Genomic DNA, 15,817 nt, shown 5'->3' on the forward strand with positions numbered 1-15,817 from the left:
CATAGTAAATATATCTGCTTCCTATCAGATTTCACAGATGTTTTCTCTCCCTCTTGTCCAGGAGATGGCACTAACACAGCCAGACTCACAATCTCAGCTTTCTACCCATGAGGCTGGCAGCGAAGAGATCACAAAAGCCAACGCTTATACCCCACAGAGGTGGAGAGCATCTGTCACAGGTCCATGTACAGTGCTTCTCCTGTGTCCTGACTCCACATGTGGAGGACTGGTGATGTGACGGAGCTGAACTGTTAGCGGTTAGGATCAGCACCCAGCAGCATGCAGTAACCTTGGATGGGATGACCCAAACACACTAGCTAGACCTGCATTTGCTGTTGCTGAGGCAAGACTCAGGCTTCAGTTCTTTAGCCATCTGAAATATTTTCTTAAAGCAGATGCTGTAAATAAACCACTTAATTGAAAAGCACTATTTTTTTTTCTAGCTTTTAAAATCATTACAAATGTAGTTTTCTCAGCATTCCAAGAAATTGCCAATAGTCTTGTGGCGGACAGGAACCTAGGGCAGGATTTTTTTACATGAAACTGTAACAAAGTTTGAATTTCATGCTCTCTTTGATAAACTACACTAAAGAACAACCTTTGATTGCCCATTCTCTTTGTACATATGTGCTTCTTTCTCTTCCCCAGCTTTGGAAATAGATATTAAGAAATAATTCAGTCTTCCCATAACTTATTAACCAATCATGTATTTCTGAAGTTGTTGCTGAGGTCAGGAAGCTGTAAGAACCTCTTCTCCTGTGCTATGACCATCATTTCCATGTAGTGATGTTTTAGTGTCACGGTCTAAAGAAGTTGGCAAGGAAACATTTGTATGTAGCAGTAATATCACATCCTTCCTCTGTCAATAAACCCAACCACGCTCTCATTTCATGACAGCCTCATTGCACAGTCAAGGATATGGTTCATAAATACTGTGCAACCTTCTTCCTAACAAATATATAGCAAAGATTTTTATACAAATGAATTTGGCCATTTTTTCCTTCTATTTTGGTTTGTGAATTGCCCCGCAAATCTTAAACTTGCAAATCAGTTCCTCCACTTCATTCCGGAAACTGCCAAAAGATGGTATATTCAGAATCCAATGTAAGACTGTAAGTTCTGTTCTCAAAAGCAACTCTGACATGTAGGCATAGGTGCCTACAATCCTACTGACTTTCAATACAACCAGCTTGCCCAAATGCATGGTGTGATTTTGAGTTTAAATGTAGGCACTAGTGCAGTAACTTAAAGTAAATTCTGTAAAAGTGCCTTTTCTCAGAATAATAACAGCTCAAAAATAAAACTTTCATAAGTTCCCACACAAACTGCATAGAGTTCAGTGCATTCTCGGCACCTAGCTCCCTTACATGTCTGAAAATTTCCTGGCAAGCATAATTTTTAATCATAACTGTGATTATGCTAAATATGCTTAAAACTGGCATCTATTGCTACTCCATTTTTGGCTTGATTTCAGCCTTTCTTGCCATCTGATCTCTGCTATGCAATGAGGAGATTCTCTCCTTCGTGAAAGCAAAAATCCTAAACAGCCTTAAGGAAATGGAGAAATAATTTCTATTGAATTTCAGTTAATCCAAACTAAGGAGAAGTTGGAAACCTAACCCCTCATCAGTCAAACATTAATCCAGTTTCCATGGAAACCAGCACTACTCTTCAAAGCCTATTATGGACAAACTGAGAAGAGTCACTATATATGCTGGCAGCACACCTTGATATACATTCAAAATGTCTTGGCCTGCCTTCCTGCAAGTGTTATACTGGTCCTGACTTTTCTTCTACTGGAACCTCCTGCATTTGTAAAAATTGAGCCTGATGTACTCACTCTGTGAACAGCATTTGGCAGTAAATGTATCAGTCAGCAGGAAGGGAGAAGGGTAGCTAAGCAAGCAGCATGACAGTACCTTTGGTCACAGCAGAAGCATTAACTGTGGTGCTGATGGAGGAGGCTAGGGAAAAGCGACGGGTAACTTCTCTTTCCTTAGATTCTGGATCTGGGAGAATAGACAGATGCAATGCAGGGCAGGATTAGAGGTTAATAAGCACTGAGGGTAAAAGATGTCCAAAGCAAAGCAGCAGCGGGAAAAGGGTAAACAAAAGGTAGCTTGCTCCTCTAAAACAGCCAGGAAAAATACCCTCAACAAATTGAAAAGCACGGAAAAGAGTTTATATGAACATATTTTCGAAGCAATTCCAATTGCCCCAATTTTAATACGTCAGAAAGGAGACTTATGCCAATTAATATTTTAGCAACCAACTAGTGTCTAAGTACAGCTACAAAACACAGAGAAATGAGCATGATGATTAGAATGGTGCGTGTGTCTACAGATGAGGTTTGGATTATTTTAGACACTGAACTGCTCGTCCTGTGATGACTGACCTGAAATACACTGAAAAACAAACATGAATGGTTCGGAGTTCGCATTTGTCATTTCTAGAAGTTAACTGTGTGACTGCCTGAAAACGTTCTCTGAGCCTCCATCCTTAGTGGTGCAAATCAGCTTGGAGAAAGTGAGGGCAACAGAGCTTTTTTTTGTTTACTCCAATTAGGATCCTGCCTTTTCTCAAAGTCCGCTTAGGAGTGAAGACACAACTTCCCCAGATTTCACTATGAGATGTGAGTAGCATTTTTTTACTCAAAATATTTCATAAACAGATCAGAGGTATAAATAGACTGACTGTCAGCTAGCTCCAGAGAGCACATGATGTTTCAAAACACACTGAGGTCATTGCGCAGCTCTTAAGAGATTGTGTCTACACTTCTACAGGCTCATCAGTACATTTCTTGCACCTACCAGCTACAGCAGCAGCACTTGGGAGAAAAGGGTGCTTGCTTACAAATATTTCAGGATTAACTTTTTAGTCTCTTCTGCTTAAAACATTCTAAGCACATGTATTGCATTAGTCAAGTCAGTATTTCCATTGAGACATGAGTAAAGCTATTCATATGCTTCATACCTCATTTTCAGTAAGATACTCGAACACTTAACTCTACCAGGACACAATCTCAGCTGAAAATGGTATTAGAAATGGCTTTAAACATTCTGTTGAAGGTTTTCAGATTTGTCAAAAACTATTTGTGATTTTTATGTTTTGATTTTTAAAAATATCAAAAAAACACTTATGTAAAAATTAAGTAGTTGTTTCTATTTTTACCAAAAAATTTCCTGCGATAGGTGAAGAGATATTTCACATGAAACTCTTTGTAGCACATGCTTACATGCTTTGCTGAATCTTAGCCCAGATCTTCCTAGATGGTGCCTGTGATTCAGAGGGACTTTTCTATTCCAGTTGTGTCCTTTCTCTTATCATGTCTATCTTCTTTTCCCTCTCTTCCCCCCCCCCCCCCCATGGTTAACTGGCATACAGCACTGGAGTAAAATAAGTTTCAGGTGATTTTATATTTCAGGTTTAAATATCCTGTGCAGAAATACGACTGTGAAGATGTCCTTGCCAGGGATCTTAAAATTCTTTTTCCCATTCCTCATCTTCACATTTCCTTATTTTAATGTTCAGTCATACAACATTTCTCTTTACTTTTTTTTTCCATATTTCTGCCTAGTAAATGTCACTTTCACTATATATTTCCAGTGGAGCAGAAATTAGCGTGACTGGTTGAACTGCAATTTGTATAATGTTTTATTATGCCAAAACATCAGGAAACCATATTAGCTCCTTAAAATCTCAGTGCAATTTTAACGGTAGATTAGCTACTGTAAAAAGACTGTAAATTCTGTATCTGCCAATGCACTTCCTTACCACTTTACTCATAAAAGCACATATATTCAAGTACATCCTTATTCACACCTCCTAAAAGGCTGAAGAAAAATGAGAGGTTAAACTTGCTCTCAGTGATAATTACAATGGGATGACTCCACATTTAGGCTGCTGTAACTGCCCTTTACTAAAATACAAAGAAAAATTCACTTTATAATTATGGTGTTGGGCTACATTTACACCACATCATACAGCTCTTGGAGACCTTGCACCAACTCCAAGGAATATGAGCTTGGCTCTGCAAACTGGGACAGCTAATGCTGACCCAAGGCTGGGGGAGATGCAGAGTGCTATGAGCGTGGGCTTTCACGCGCTTTGGTTCCAGTGCTGGTATGGCTGCCTTGGGGGTCTCTGCACTGATGGAGGGCAGGATGGTAAAGTTTCCCCTCCACTAATGGAGTGCAGGATGGTAAAGTTTCCCCTCCAGACATCAGCATTTCTTTGGCCAAAACGCCAAGGTGTTTACATACAACATTTTCTACCCCAACTTATCCAGCCTGGGCAGACAGTTCTGCAATGCTTTCAGCATCCATGCTCCACTGCCAGTTGATATCCACCAGGCAATCTTGTTTTCCCCCTAGTTAGTCTTGTTATTTTGTTGTTTAAACCTTCCCTTTTATGTGTTCTGGACATGAACAGACACAGTGGGTCTGAAGCAAAGCACACTCAGCTCAATATGGCATCTCCTGCCACGGCCAGTAACAAATCCCTATATAAAGGGGTCAAGAGCAGGACAAGCTTATTGCAGTAACTTCTCTGTTACCCTCTCACAGCTCCCGATCTGCCCTAACAGTCAGTCCATACAGTGCTAACAGGGCTTTGTGTTGTCACTGCCTGCAGAAACGACCACACTCTGCAAATTATCCAGCTTATTTGCCAGCTGGTTTCCTCCAGGCCAGGACGAGATTAGTAACTGAACAGCACAACAAAGTGCAATGGGACATTGTGTAACGGAGGTGGTTCACGGGAATCTCAGGTAACCAGACCCAGAAAGTTTTTTGCTGAGAGTGCCCTATAGCTTAGGGGGTATGAACTCTCCTGAACTGTGCTTTGCTGTCTGGAACACTGAATACAATGCAAGACATTTCACATGACAAGAAAAAATCAGATAAAAGAGCAAAAGAGGCCCCAAACAAAATTGCAGATCCAAACTCGCCCAACTTAGAGCATTATCTAGCATTTCTGAAATCTGTATTTTGTAATTGATTTCCCCAAGTCACAGGATCTGGAAACCACTTCCTGTTTTGTATTCAGAACATTGAACTGGTTTGGACACCTTGGATCTTACTACCAAGTGCAGCCTTACCCTTGCAGCTAGAATCTTATGGCTGCGCTAACTCTTGGTGTATTCTTATCTACTCTATAACATTGTAATTTAATACTTATGTATTTCTCTTTTTATTCTTTCATCTTGCTTCTTCCTCCTTTGATGCTCGCCCTCTCCATCACTGCACACTAACCCTTTGTCTCACAGAAGAAATGTCATTTATCAGAACAGGAGAAAGCCACATAATAACAATAAGAAGAGTAATTACACTATCTTTTCAGGAAGTGATTGTAAATAGTTAATTAATTTAATTTCTATTCACATTTCTTTCTTTCCTCTAAAGTCTCTTCCTTGTACAGCCATCAGAGGAACATGCAATGCTCTCTACTCATGGATATTAAGTGTCTTCTAAATATTTATGCACAAAGACTCAGAACACACTATTTTACAGTGTCATACAACATAATTAAGTAGAAATGGCAATAAACCCTAGATCTTCTGAATTCCAGTTCCCCAGTGTAGCCATTAGGCCATGGCTGAGCAACATTTAAAAAAAAAAAAAAAAAAAAAAAGGAGGTCCAACCAATGAACAATTTAACACATGAAAACCTCATGTAGTACAACACAGAGATGATATTCTTCCCTTCAAGCCAGTAAATTGCTGAAAGAAGTTAGGCTGGTGGTTTAAAACAAGTTGGCCCTTGAGAGAAACTGGAAATAAACATTATTTGCACTGTGCACCAGTAAAAGACCCAACAAGTCAACTCAAAGTTTGCCTTGCCAACACTGCCGTGGGAGCAATTTTTGGTAACAGCATCTTTGAGAAGAGGAGCCACATGTGTGCATCAGACAGGAGCATTTTGGTGAGATGCGGCAGCACTTTAGGAAATGGTGATGGATGGCACCATGGGATGGAGAGAACATTGTGGGAGTGCAGGAGACAGATGGCCAGAGACCAAATGCTGCGTGGGGTGGTTTTACCTTTGGGTGGAGCTCTGCGGTTGGAAAGACCTTGCAATGTGAATCGCTTTCTAGCAAGCGCTGTGCGCTCAAGGTTAAGGCTGGTGGAAGCATCAACTAGGAGAGAGAGAGGGAGAGGGAAGAGAAATAAGGAAGGAAGGGTCAGCTGTTCAGCTTATGGGAAAGGAAAGGTTAGCACTGGATGACAACTAAAAATAAATAAATAAATAAATTTTGATTCAGTTCAAGCCTGAGCAAGACCTAATCAATTAGAAAGGTGACATGAGGCCAGGGTGATTAAACCAGCTGAGCCAAACAGAGCCCCTGGGTTGAGTTTGGCTCACTGAGTTTTAATGGAGAACAACAACAACAAAACAAAACCAAAGAAAAACAGGTGAAGGGATGTAGCTCTCATCAAAGGAAAATACAGTTTAGCAGCAAGCTCATTAATAAGGATCTAGTGCCTTTTACTATGAAAACACATCATTATCGTTGGAACAGCAAGCTTGCAGGGAGAAATAAGAGAAGCAGCCTTGCAGCGCAGGGCATGTACAGAGAGCAATTGTCGCGAGCAGTCCCACTTCTGCTATGTAGTACTAGCACTGAAGAGCCTGTCATCATCAGCTGATACACTCTCAGCCTTACCTGCTGAAGCCTTTCTAGCAGCCTCTGAAGCTGGCCTATAGTCATGCATTTGATCTCATGATTTGCTGGGATGTAAGGAGTGCCATGCCAGCAAAGCTTACATGCCAGGCTCCTACATGAGTAAGCCAGCCATGCCGCCTCACAGTCGCCTTTACAGAGATAAGTCACAGATGGCTCTAGGTCCTGAGACTCTGGGTTTGAAAGATACTCAGTTATTTGCATTGCAGGAAGCAGGTGGACCTAGATCAAACCCCCAGATCCATGCATTCCTGCCGAATTCTGCATCTGTCCCCTTCTTTGTGTGGGCAGGTAACACACAAGGTTTATGGCAAGGGAGCAGGAGAAAAGCCATGTGTTGGCTGCCTGGTTCTGTGCCTTAGGATTTAACCAATAGCTTTTTCCTCCTCTTTATTTTATACACTGCCAAGTGAAAATCATTAGAGGGACAAATGAAGACCAGAAGTACAAAGGGAACATGAAGAAACAGTGACTCCACAGACAGACAAGCAACAGACAGACAAGCTGTGCTTCCCAAGAAAAGCACATCCCATCACTTCCTGATTTGCAGCCAAGATAATCCAGGTTCCGAGGTGCCTGCATGCATAGGTGGGTGTGAGATGAACAGCTTTTTAACAATACAGAAGTATTATGTTGGTGTGGTTCAGCTCCTTCTAGCCAGTGGCCTGATGCCGGCTTTGGGCCAGGCAGGTGCAGCTGGTGAGGAACTGCTACCAAGCGGCCGGTTCAGCTGTGGGGCTGCCCACAGGTGTACTGGGAAGTGTTGGGCTTTCAGACTGCCTGTGTTGGCCTAAGAGCCATTCCCTGCCATTGCTGCTCCCACTGTGAGGCAATCTTTGTATAGATACTGTAGCCTATAAAGAATCCAGAAACTGGTACATAAAATATATTTACTTTCTGTTCGTGTAGAGCAAGAAAATCCATAGTATTTCATTATCACAGAGTCACGAGGCAAGTACAACAGCACATGTGTGGAGGGGGTGGCTTTATATGGTAGTTCTTCAGCTACGCAATTCTATCACTTCACTGAGGGACCCCTTAGGATTTCACAAGTCCCCACAGACATGTTGTCTTCACCTGAGTTATTTCAAACCTCTTCCTTCCTTCTGTAGGTATACCAAATAACCCTGGAAACCATTTCCAAACGTAATTAGTACTTGTGGCAAAGGCGGCCAACAGCATCCTGGGCTGCATTAGGCAGAGCCTTGCCAGCAGCTCCAGGGAGGCGATGCTTCCCTGCTGCTCAGCACAAGTGAGACGCACCTGGAGTGCTGTGGCCTGTCCTGGGCTCCCCAGTACAGGAGACATGCACATACTGGAGTGAATCCAGTGAAGGGCCATGAAGATGATTAAGGGATTGCAGTAGCTGACATGAGGAGAAAGAGGGAGAGCTGGGATTGTTCAGCCTGGAGACAAAAAGGCTCAGGGCCATCTTATGCAGTAAAGAAGTGGAGCCCAATGACAGGATGAGAGAGGCAATAGGCACAAATTGAAATATGGGAAATTCCATTTAAAAATATGAAAAAACCCTTTTTTACTGTGAAGGTGGTTAAAGCCTGGGACAGTGTCCCCAAGGCAGTTGTGGAGTCACCATCCTTGGAGCTATTCACAACCCAACGGGACACGGCCCTGAGCAACTTGCTCCAGCTGACCCCGCTTTGAGCAGGCCAGTTAGACTGGGTGGTCTCCAGAGGTTCCTGCAGGGCTCGGCTCCCATATACCTTCAAGTCTGTAAATCTACCAATCAGGTCCGCCCAAAACACTGGTTTATATGTAGATAACTCAATCACAGGCACTTATCCATAAGAATAATGAAACTGAAATAGCTTGCCAGTAGCGCCCTCCCCCTCTGTACTACAGAAAGAAAACAATATTTTAAAATAATCTGTGTCCACATTAACTCCATAGATACGGGGAGCGTTACAGTCAGTAGGTGGCACAAAAGAGACAGTTTTGGCAGAGCACCAGTCTCCAGAAGGCCGCAGCACGATTCCTTTGCACCTTTGAAAGCAGGACCTAACTGTACATTTTGAAGGCAAGTTGAGCCCCTGCAGAGTCCCAGCTAGAGGTGCCTCCCAGGGACGCAAATTAAAGTTTCGGGGGACATCCGAGGGCGGACAGCCCCCCCGCTGGCGCTCCGCACAGCGTGTGTTGCAGCCCAGCCGCAGAGGCGCACCCTGCACCCACGAAGGGCCGGGACTCGCCGCTCGGCTCTGCGGGAGCAGCCGCGGGGGGAGGAGGAGGAGGAGGAGGAGGCTCTCGGCTGAGCTAGCAGGGATTACAGCGAGAGCCCCGAGGAACTCCTCACGGGAAATCTGAAGGCAGACGAACGGAAATCAGCATATCGGGTGATCCCAGTTCCCACACTCTTGCATAAGCTGGACCAGTTAAAAAGCATCAATAATTTTCCTGGAAATTTTTTTAAAAGGGGGTTTATGACTTTCAAATGAAAGGCTGCTTTTCAAATTTGGGGGTTTTTATTTTAAAAAGTTCATCCTTTTAAAAAAAGAAATTTTTACTGAAACGGGTTTTTAACATTGGATTTTTTAAATGAAGAAACCATAACTTTCTCCCCAGAATAAAAACTTAGTGCAGTGAAAAATCTTTTGGTGAATAGCCTATATTTCAAAGAAAAAATATTCCACTTTTTTTTTTTTTACCGTCTCTATTTATAAAAGGGCCTGCTGTTACTTTAAGCCTGATTTGGACATTAATCTCTTAAGACCTTGCAATTTTCTTTTTTGTATTATTAGAAAAGTCTTTGCTCTAACATTTCAAAATACCACCTAAAAAGAGAAACTGCTGTTGAAAGATTTCCTGTTCCTGCTACTGCCAGATGAGACCCAGTTTCTTTTTAGTGTTCATTTTAACATACATTGTATAGAATATATTTATTGTATTTATGCCCTCAAATAATGGAGGGACTTTCTGTGACCGTATGTGCCTTTATTTACCATACACTAGAGGGGAACCTATACACAGAGGAGGCAAAAAAAATCTCTTTGACATAAAGTGAGGAAATTGGTTAGCAAAGTCCATAGACAATCTTAAATATGGCTAGAAACCAACTTAGCCAGGATATAGAAGACTAAAATACATATACTATAGCACCCCCCCCAATTCTATTTTTAAAAAACACAAGCTGTATAAAGAGGACTGTAATGCATCAAAACTCAGACTTAAAAAAACCTAAACTGGTAACACTTTTTGGTGTTCAGGAAGTTTCATGGTACAATTACTCAGCTTTGTAGCACTGTTTATTTTGACTTTGGGTTTAAACAACACACATTCAAAATATCCTCATCAAACTCCAGAAATGAGTGTGCAAAAATAAAGATATTACCCTTTAGAAGCAAAAAGCTCTGTCTCAGAACTCCTACCTCTCTTTTGTCTGGCGCTGGGACTGGAATTCCTGTTTTTATTGTTAGATGCTTCCACGTTTGATGTCTCAGATTTGTTTTCGTATATACTTGATGACTTCCTGCTATACCTTTGGACAAAAGAAATGCAAAAATAGTTACATTCCTACTTAATACCTTATGGAGCACTGAGTACTAAGCATTCTTTTTTACCCTCAGATATGGAAGCCTAAGGAATAAAGGGCAGGTTTTAAAATTCTGTGTACTGTAAAAGTCTGCATCTGTGCAGGCGTGTATGGTGGGAAAAGCCATTCTAGCCCCTGCCTCCCTTCCACACACACAGTAAGGGATGTACCTAGTGAGAGCTGAGAAGAGAAAAATGGAGGAACAAGTTGGTTGTCTGCACAAGCTCTTTTTGCAAGTCCAACAGATTTGGAAGGAAGGAGTGGGAAAGTAGGCTAGAAAAGAGGGCCCCAGTTTTCCATCCTTTGCAGCATAAGTATATTTGACTCCAGGAGAGAAATGGGTACCAGATGGTCACACAGAGGTCATACCATGTGTAGAGGAACATATGGATTCCACTGGTTCCAGGATCCCCCAATTTCTGTTTCTTCTGCTCTTTGAAAACACGAATCCAAGCAGGATATCCCTGTTTACAGCTGAACCACGGACGAGGGGATCCATCTTGCCAGATTTGCACAGGTACTGGCCTTGTGGTCCGTAATGGGAACACCCCCCCTGCCCCAGGTTTGTAGGGCATTCGAGCTGCAAGGTTTTCCCATGCTTCTTATCCTCATTGTTTTGCAAATGTCTGGTGGTTTAGTTTGGATGTTTGACTGTTATCTTTGGCAGACTGCTCCACACATTTCACTGTATCTACACACTTGAAATACTCTTTCCCAAAAAGCTCGTTACTAACACGTATCAGCAATTACATTGCTGTTTACAATTAACATATGAACTGTTATACTTAACATTCATAGGTTTGTCTTGCTGTAAGGGAAGGTCCAAGATATCATTAAAAACTTAAGAACATTTGGAATACTAGAGATCTGTGAACACCGTTTTTAACTACAAGGCAGCCTGGGACTCATTGCTTTGTATTTGAACCTCTGACCTGTTTCTGATGGAACCTTAACAGAGGTCTCTGTTACCTCCTGTACTAAATCAAAATGTGATTTTGCAGCCTGATGTCAGGTACAAAATGGGGCTCAAAATAAATATGGGAACAAATCCAAAGCACACTGACATTTCCTTATTCTTTTTTCTCTGTTCCTTCCCAGCTAGGCTGAGATAACTGTGAAACATATACCTGACAGAGTTAAAGATTTACAGCTGTGAGAAAGACACCAAGAAAACACATAAGCTTCTCTGAAATAGCATCTGCAGTAAAATCCAAGTACTGCTATGTATCTACGTGCACAGGATATTTTTACATGGGTGTATGACTGAATCAGTCATTTCCAATAAAGCAGATAGTTAAGCAGTTAGAACAATAGTCTATTTAAGTTTCATGTGTTGAAATAGATTAGAAAACAGAAAGGGATCATTTCATTATCACTGAAATGCAGCAGCCATCCCTTGAGAGAGTTACAGCAGCAATAGATATCACAGGGCATCTCAATTTAGGATTAAACAGTGAAACTTTGGGGAAAAATTTACAGAGAGAGAATTTAAATAGATTGAACAGGACTTAGGCACATTCAATAACCGCCTGTATTAAGGGCACTGGTATTAAGTGTCCCTTTTGCCAACACCTCAGCTCCAATCCTGAGTCAGCCCAGCCCTGCCTTATCTCATGAAATTGCAGCCCCACTGCTGCAGTGGCATATAAACAAGTAAAAGGGATAGTCTTTGTCATTGAACAATGGTACGGCCCAGGGAGGGGAGAGCGTCCTGCAAACAGATTTCCCCAATGTCACAGCACAGGTTTGACAACTCCCAATAAACAGCAGAATCACTGTTACACGTGGGCAACCCAGGAGAGGGTGTCTATTGGTTAGATAAAATCCTCAATAATTAATTAGCCTCCAACCACTGGCAGAGCACTGATGATGCTGGTTGCTCTTTAGCTAATAACAGTCTTCCACTGGCTTACTTAAAGCGCCTTTCACAACTGGGGCTGCTTAGTCATACCAGTCATAAACACAGACTATGCCCATGTGGGTGGCTATCACAGTCTAGCTTCTTCCTTCTTTTCCTTGCCTCCACCCAGCATCTCAAAACAGGCTGCAGAAAGGACTCCACTGCCTGAGGAAGTCTGGATCTACTATTTCACATCAACTAGTGCAAAGCCACCTTGTGCTGCAACTCGCCTGTCCTTGCTTCTCTCTGAGACACGTATTACAGAGGATTAAGGTGGCCTCTGCTTACAATAGCCAATAGGACACTCAACTTTTTTCCATTCATGAAAGCTCAGAGCATTGTTCTTTCATTAAGACTTACCATATTCTTCCTGTCCCTGTAATAACCCAGCATTTGGAGCAGAAGCATTTAAGCTCTCCTCTGCTACAGTCGGCAGAGTGAGGACAAGCAGCACTCCGTTTCTCCTTTGGTTTAATCCACTCCAGGAGAAATAGCTAATCACATGGCCTTTCTTCCTGGAGTTAATTAATTTTCTGTTGACAAATTTTGTCTACGATTTCTGCTTTGAAAATTCTCACTTTAAGAGCCTTATAAGAGGGACACACATCTGGATTGATTTGAGATGTTTTAGTGATTGCATTTCATATTTTACTGGAATAATTTTCTCCTATCCCCAAGGCGGTTTTGCTGAAAGATTTTCACCTTTAAACCTTTTCAGCTTAAACCTTAAACAAAGCAAATGTAACCAAGCCTAGAGAAAATATGGTCCAGGATTAACAGCACTGCATCTGTTTAAAATTTCTTGCATTGAGTTGTACAACTCTCAAAGGCTGGCTGTGTTACCTGGGTTCTCCTTGTTTGGTTGATCCTGCTAAAATTTTGCAGTGATATCCCATGCCAACTTACATTAAACTTGCCCAGCAATTGGACCATTACAAAAATTTGCTGACAGCTCCATTTAACATCCTGGAAATGTTCCAATACACTTTGTCTAAACTTAAGCTAATCAAGAGCATATGGTTCTTTTGCAAAGCCAAATGATCATCTTTGAAATGAATTCTGCATTGTGATTTTAGTTTCACCATGAGCGAAACCTTAATCTGAATTTACATGTCTTTAAAGAATTTGAAGACAATCAAGTAAGTTTGTACCCAGGAAGCTAAACACAGAAAACTAAGAATTTATGTACTGCAAAAGCACAAAGGCAAGACAAAACATGGCTCTGATATGCCGTGATAGCTCTGGTCACCTGCTTGCATTGGAGGAATCCATTGGTGCATGGTATACACTCTCGGTGATTCTTTGGTGCAGTTGACTTGCTTCTGTTAAAGAAAAAGCAAAAAGAAATTGCTCCAAATTGTATAAATTTCTTCCTTGTTTGCATGGAAGGTAGGAGAGGGAGAGGGAGAAGGGGAGGGAGGGAAGAGGGCGAAAGAGAGATTTTGACCTGCTGCAATCAAAATTGAATACTCATACTTGAAGAGAAAAGGCGTATGGTGATCTTAAAGTTTGAAAACTTAGCTCACCCAAACAGCTCTTCTACCCATATTATTTCAGTGCAGAAGAGATTTCTTCCCCCACCACCTTCTCTTTCCTCTGTACCTCTTCCTAGCTCACTGCACAGTATGGATTTAGAGAATGCACATATTGGCATTTTTCCCAGAATACAATACAAGTTTTGCAGCTCACAGCTTTTTCTGGATTTAGCAACACATGTACAACAGTTCTTCTGCACATGCAGCCATCTAGTAGAATATATCCCCATCCCTCTGAAGACTGCTTTTGCTCAGCATCCTGGACAAACAGCAATAATAAAATGTTGTTCAGATGCCACTTGTTCACTCTTTTTGCATAGCTGCAAGGTAGCAACAGACTACTTTGTACCTATGTCTAGTAACTGCTGAGTGGAGAAAGATAGGAAAGATGCTGACAACTTGGTTTTCAAGGCCAGGAGAGTCAGACACTGAGAAGTAAGGAAGCAATGGAAGGAGCTGCTTTCAAACTCTCAGATTGCTGAGATCCTACAGCTATTTCACTCTGGAAGAAGATGAACCTCCTGTCAATGAAAGGAGAACAGACAAAGGGACAGGGACAGCACTGAAAGATTAAACTTAAAGTCTTTTTTAGGTGGGAATGTTGGGAGAAAGGAGCACCCTGGGTGGGGAGTCAGAAGTAGCTCCATTCCTGGTTTTGGCAACTGATTCACAGCCTTGCACAAGTCCCTTAAGCTGCATCCATAATTCCTTTGCCGGTAAGAGACAATTATGCTCTCTGGGATCAATGGATCAAGGAGTTACCCAAAGCCTTGTTAGCATTCCATGCTCACTACAGTATACAATAGGAGGTGTATATACACTAAGTGTTTGGACACTAATGACCCATATGTTAAATTATTTATCACATACCTTTGGCCACCTCCTTTGCCCTTTACTTATTCATCTCAGCTGGTTCCTTCCAACATTCCACCTCCCTGTACAACTCCTAACAACAGTCATTAAAAACAGCCCCGACAAACAAACATATTCGTTTTCCTTCTCTCAGTACAACACACAGTTGGAGAAATATCCAGTCTTGGATTAAGCATGAATTAAGGCCTATGCTTTCATAGTTATTACAAATAGAAATGCCTGTTTAAAACTACAGGACAAAGCATTTGCTTTCTGCAATCAATATTGTAATAAGTGCTTTAATTCATGTGATCATTTGGGATAAGGCCATGGGAAGAGTTCAACAGCATATAAGACATAATTTCTGCCCTCTGCTGTTCTGCTGGATTCACGATGAAGGAAAACTTGACTTTGCTCATAGAGTAGGATGAAAGTCGTCCTTGGATGTTCTCAAGACCAGACTGGCTAAAGTCTTGGGTAACCTGGTTTGACCAGTAACTGAGTCTGCTTTGAGCAGGATGTTGGACTATGATATCCTGAGGTCCCTTGAAACCTGAAATATTCTAGGATCCTATGATATTAAGACAAAACAATAAAGAAAATCAAAATATAAATGTTTTCAAAAACTTTCAGTCTTGATTCCTGCATAGTTTTCTCTGGAAAATGCATAGTAACTCTAGCATATAGGTCTTGTATGCTACAAAGAGTTCACAAATGCTCATCTGGGTGACATACAAGCTTCATTTTCTTTGCCTGGGAACACACATGGAGGATTAGCACTCTGTGCATTAAACACATACAATTTCTCCATAAGCTACTCTTCTCTTCTGTGGTAGCCTAAGTAAAGCCAGCTTTTATACTGCAGAAGTAAATATTACAAACCATATCAGAGAGTCCCTAGTTCAAGTTCTGAAACTGCACTGATAAGAATCTTGAGTTCCTTCCTCAGCAGTTCTTGTTGAACTGACCACAGTGAAATTCAGAATAAAAAGGAGAAAGGATGAAGACAAGAATAGTAACAGAAGACCTGAGTAATAAGCATTGTAAATAAGTATATTGTTATGGGTTGAATTAAATTGCTGAGGCTAATATGCATAGTTGTTTCTCTCCACTTAACGAGGTTGTAACAACTCATTGCCTTTGTGAGACAGACAATTAAAATAAAGATGGCCTCTGAAGTTAAAGCACAGGCACAGGTTTCCACCTAGCACAAAGTCTGCTTAGGAATCTGAAGGATGTGGGTGGAGATGCTTTACTGGCATTGCTTTAAAGAGAGGTGTGTGTGTATGAGAGAAGCAGAAAAT

The 15,817-nt window shown here is 41.6% G+C and overlaps 1 protein-coding gene across 1 annotated transcript in view; it reads right to left on the bottom strand.

The window, feature by feature from the left end:
* MCF2L2 (MCF.2 cell line derived transforming sequence-like 2) overlaps nucleotides 1-15,817 on the bottom strand; it is a 162,477-nt gene that overhangs the window by 9,267 nt on the left and 137,393 nt on the right. Inside the window, exons 25-29 of the mRNA XM_075031473.1 lie at nucleotides 13,376-13,448; nucleotides 10,063-10,172; nucleotides 6,814-6,855; nucleotides 6,041-6,136; nucleotides 1,920-2,009 (exon numbers count right to left, since the gene is read on the bottom strand). Of these exons, the coding sequence (XP_074887574.1) occupies nucleotides 1,920-2,009; nucleotides 6,041-6,136; nucleotides 6,814-6,855; nucleotides 10,063-10,172; nucleotides 13,376-13,448 (411 nt within the window). The remainder of the gene's footprint in view (nucleotides 1-1,919; nucleotides 2,010-6,040; nucleotides 6,137-6,813; nucleotides 6,856-10,062; nucleotides 10,173-13,375; nucleotides 13,449-15,817) is intronic.

Source organism: Buteo buteo, chromosome 7 (genome assembly GCF_964188355.1).
Source record: "Buteo buteo chromosome 7, bButBut1.hap1.1, whole genome shotgun sequence".
NCBI classification, from domain to species: Eukaryota; Metazoa; Chordata; class Aves; order Accipitriformes; family Accipitridae; genus Buteo; species Buteo buteo.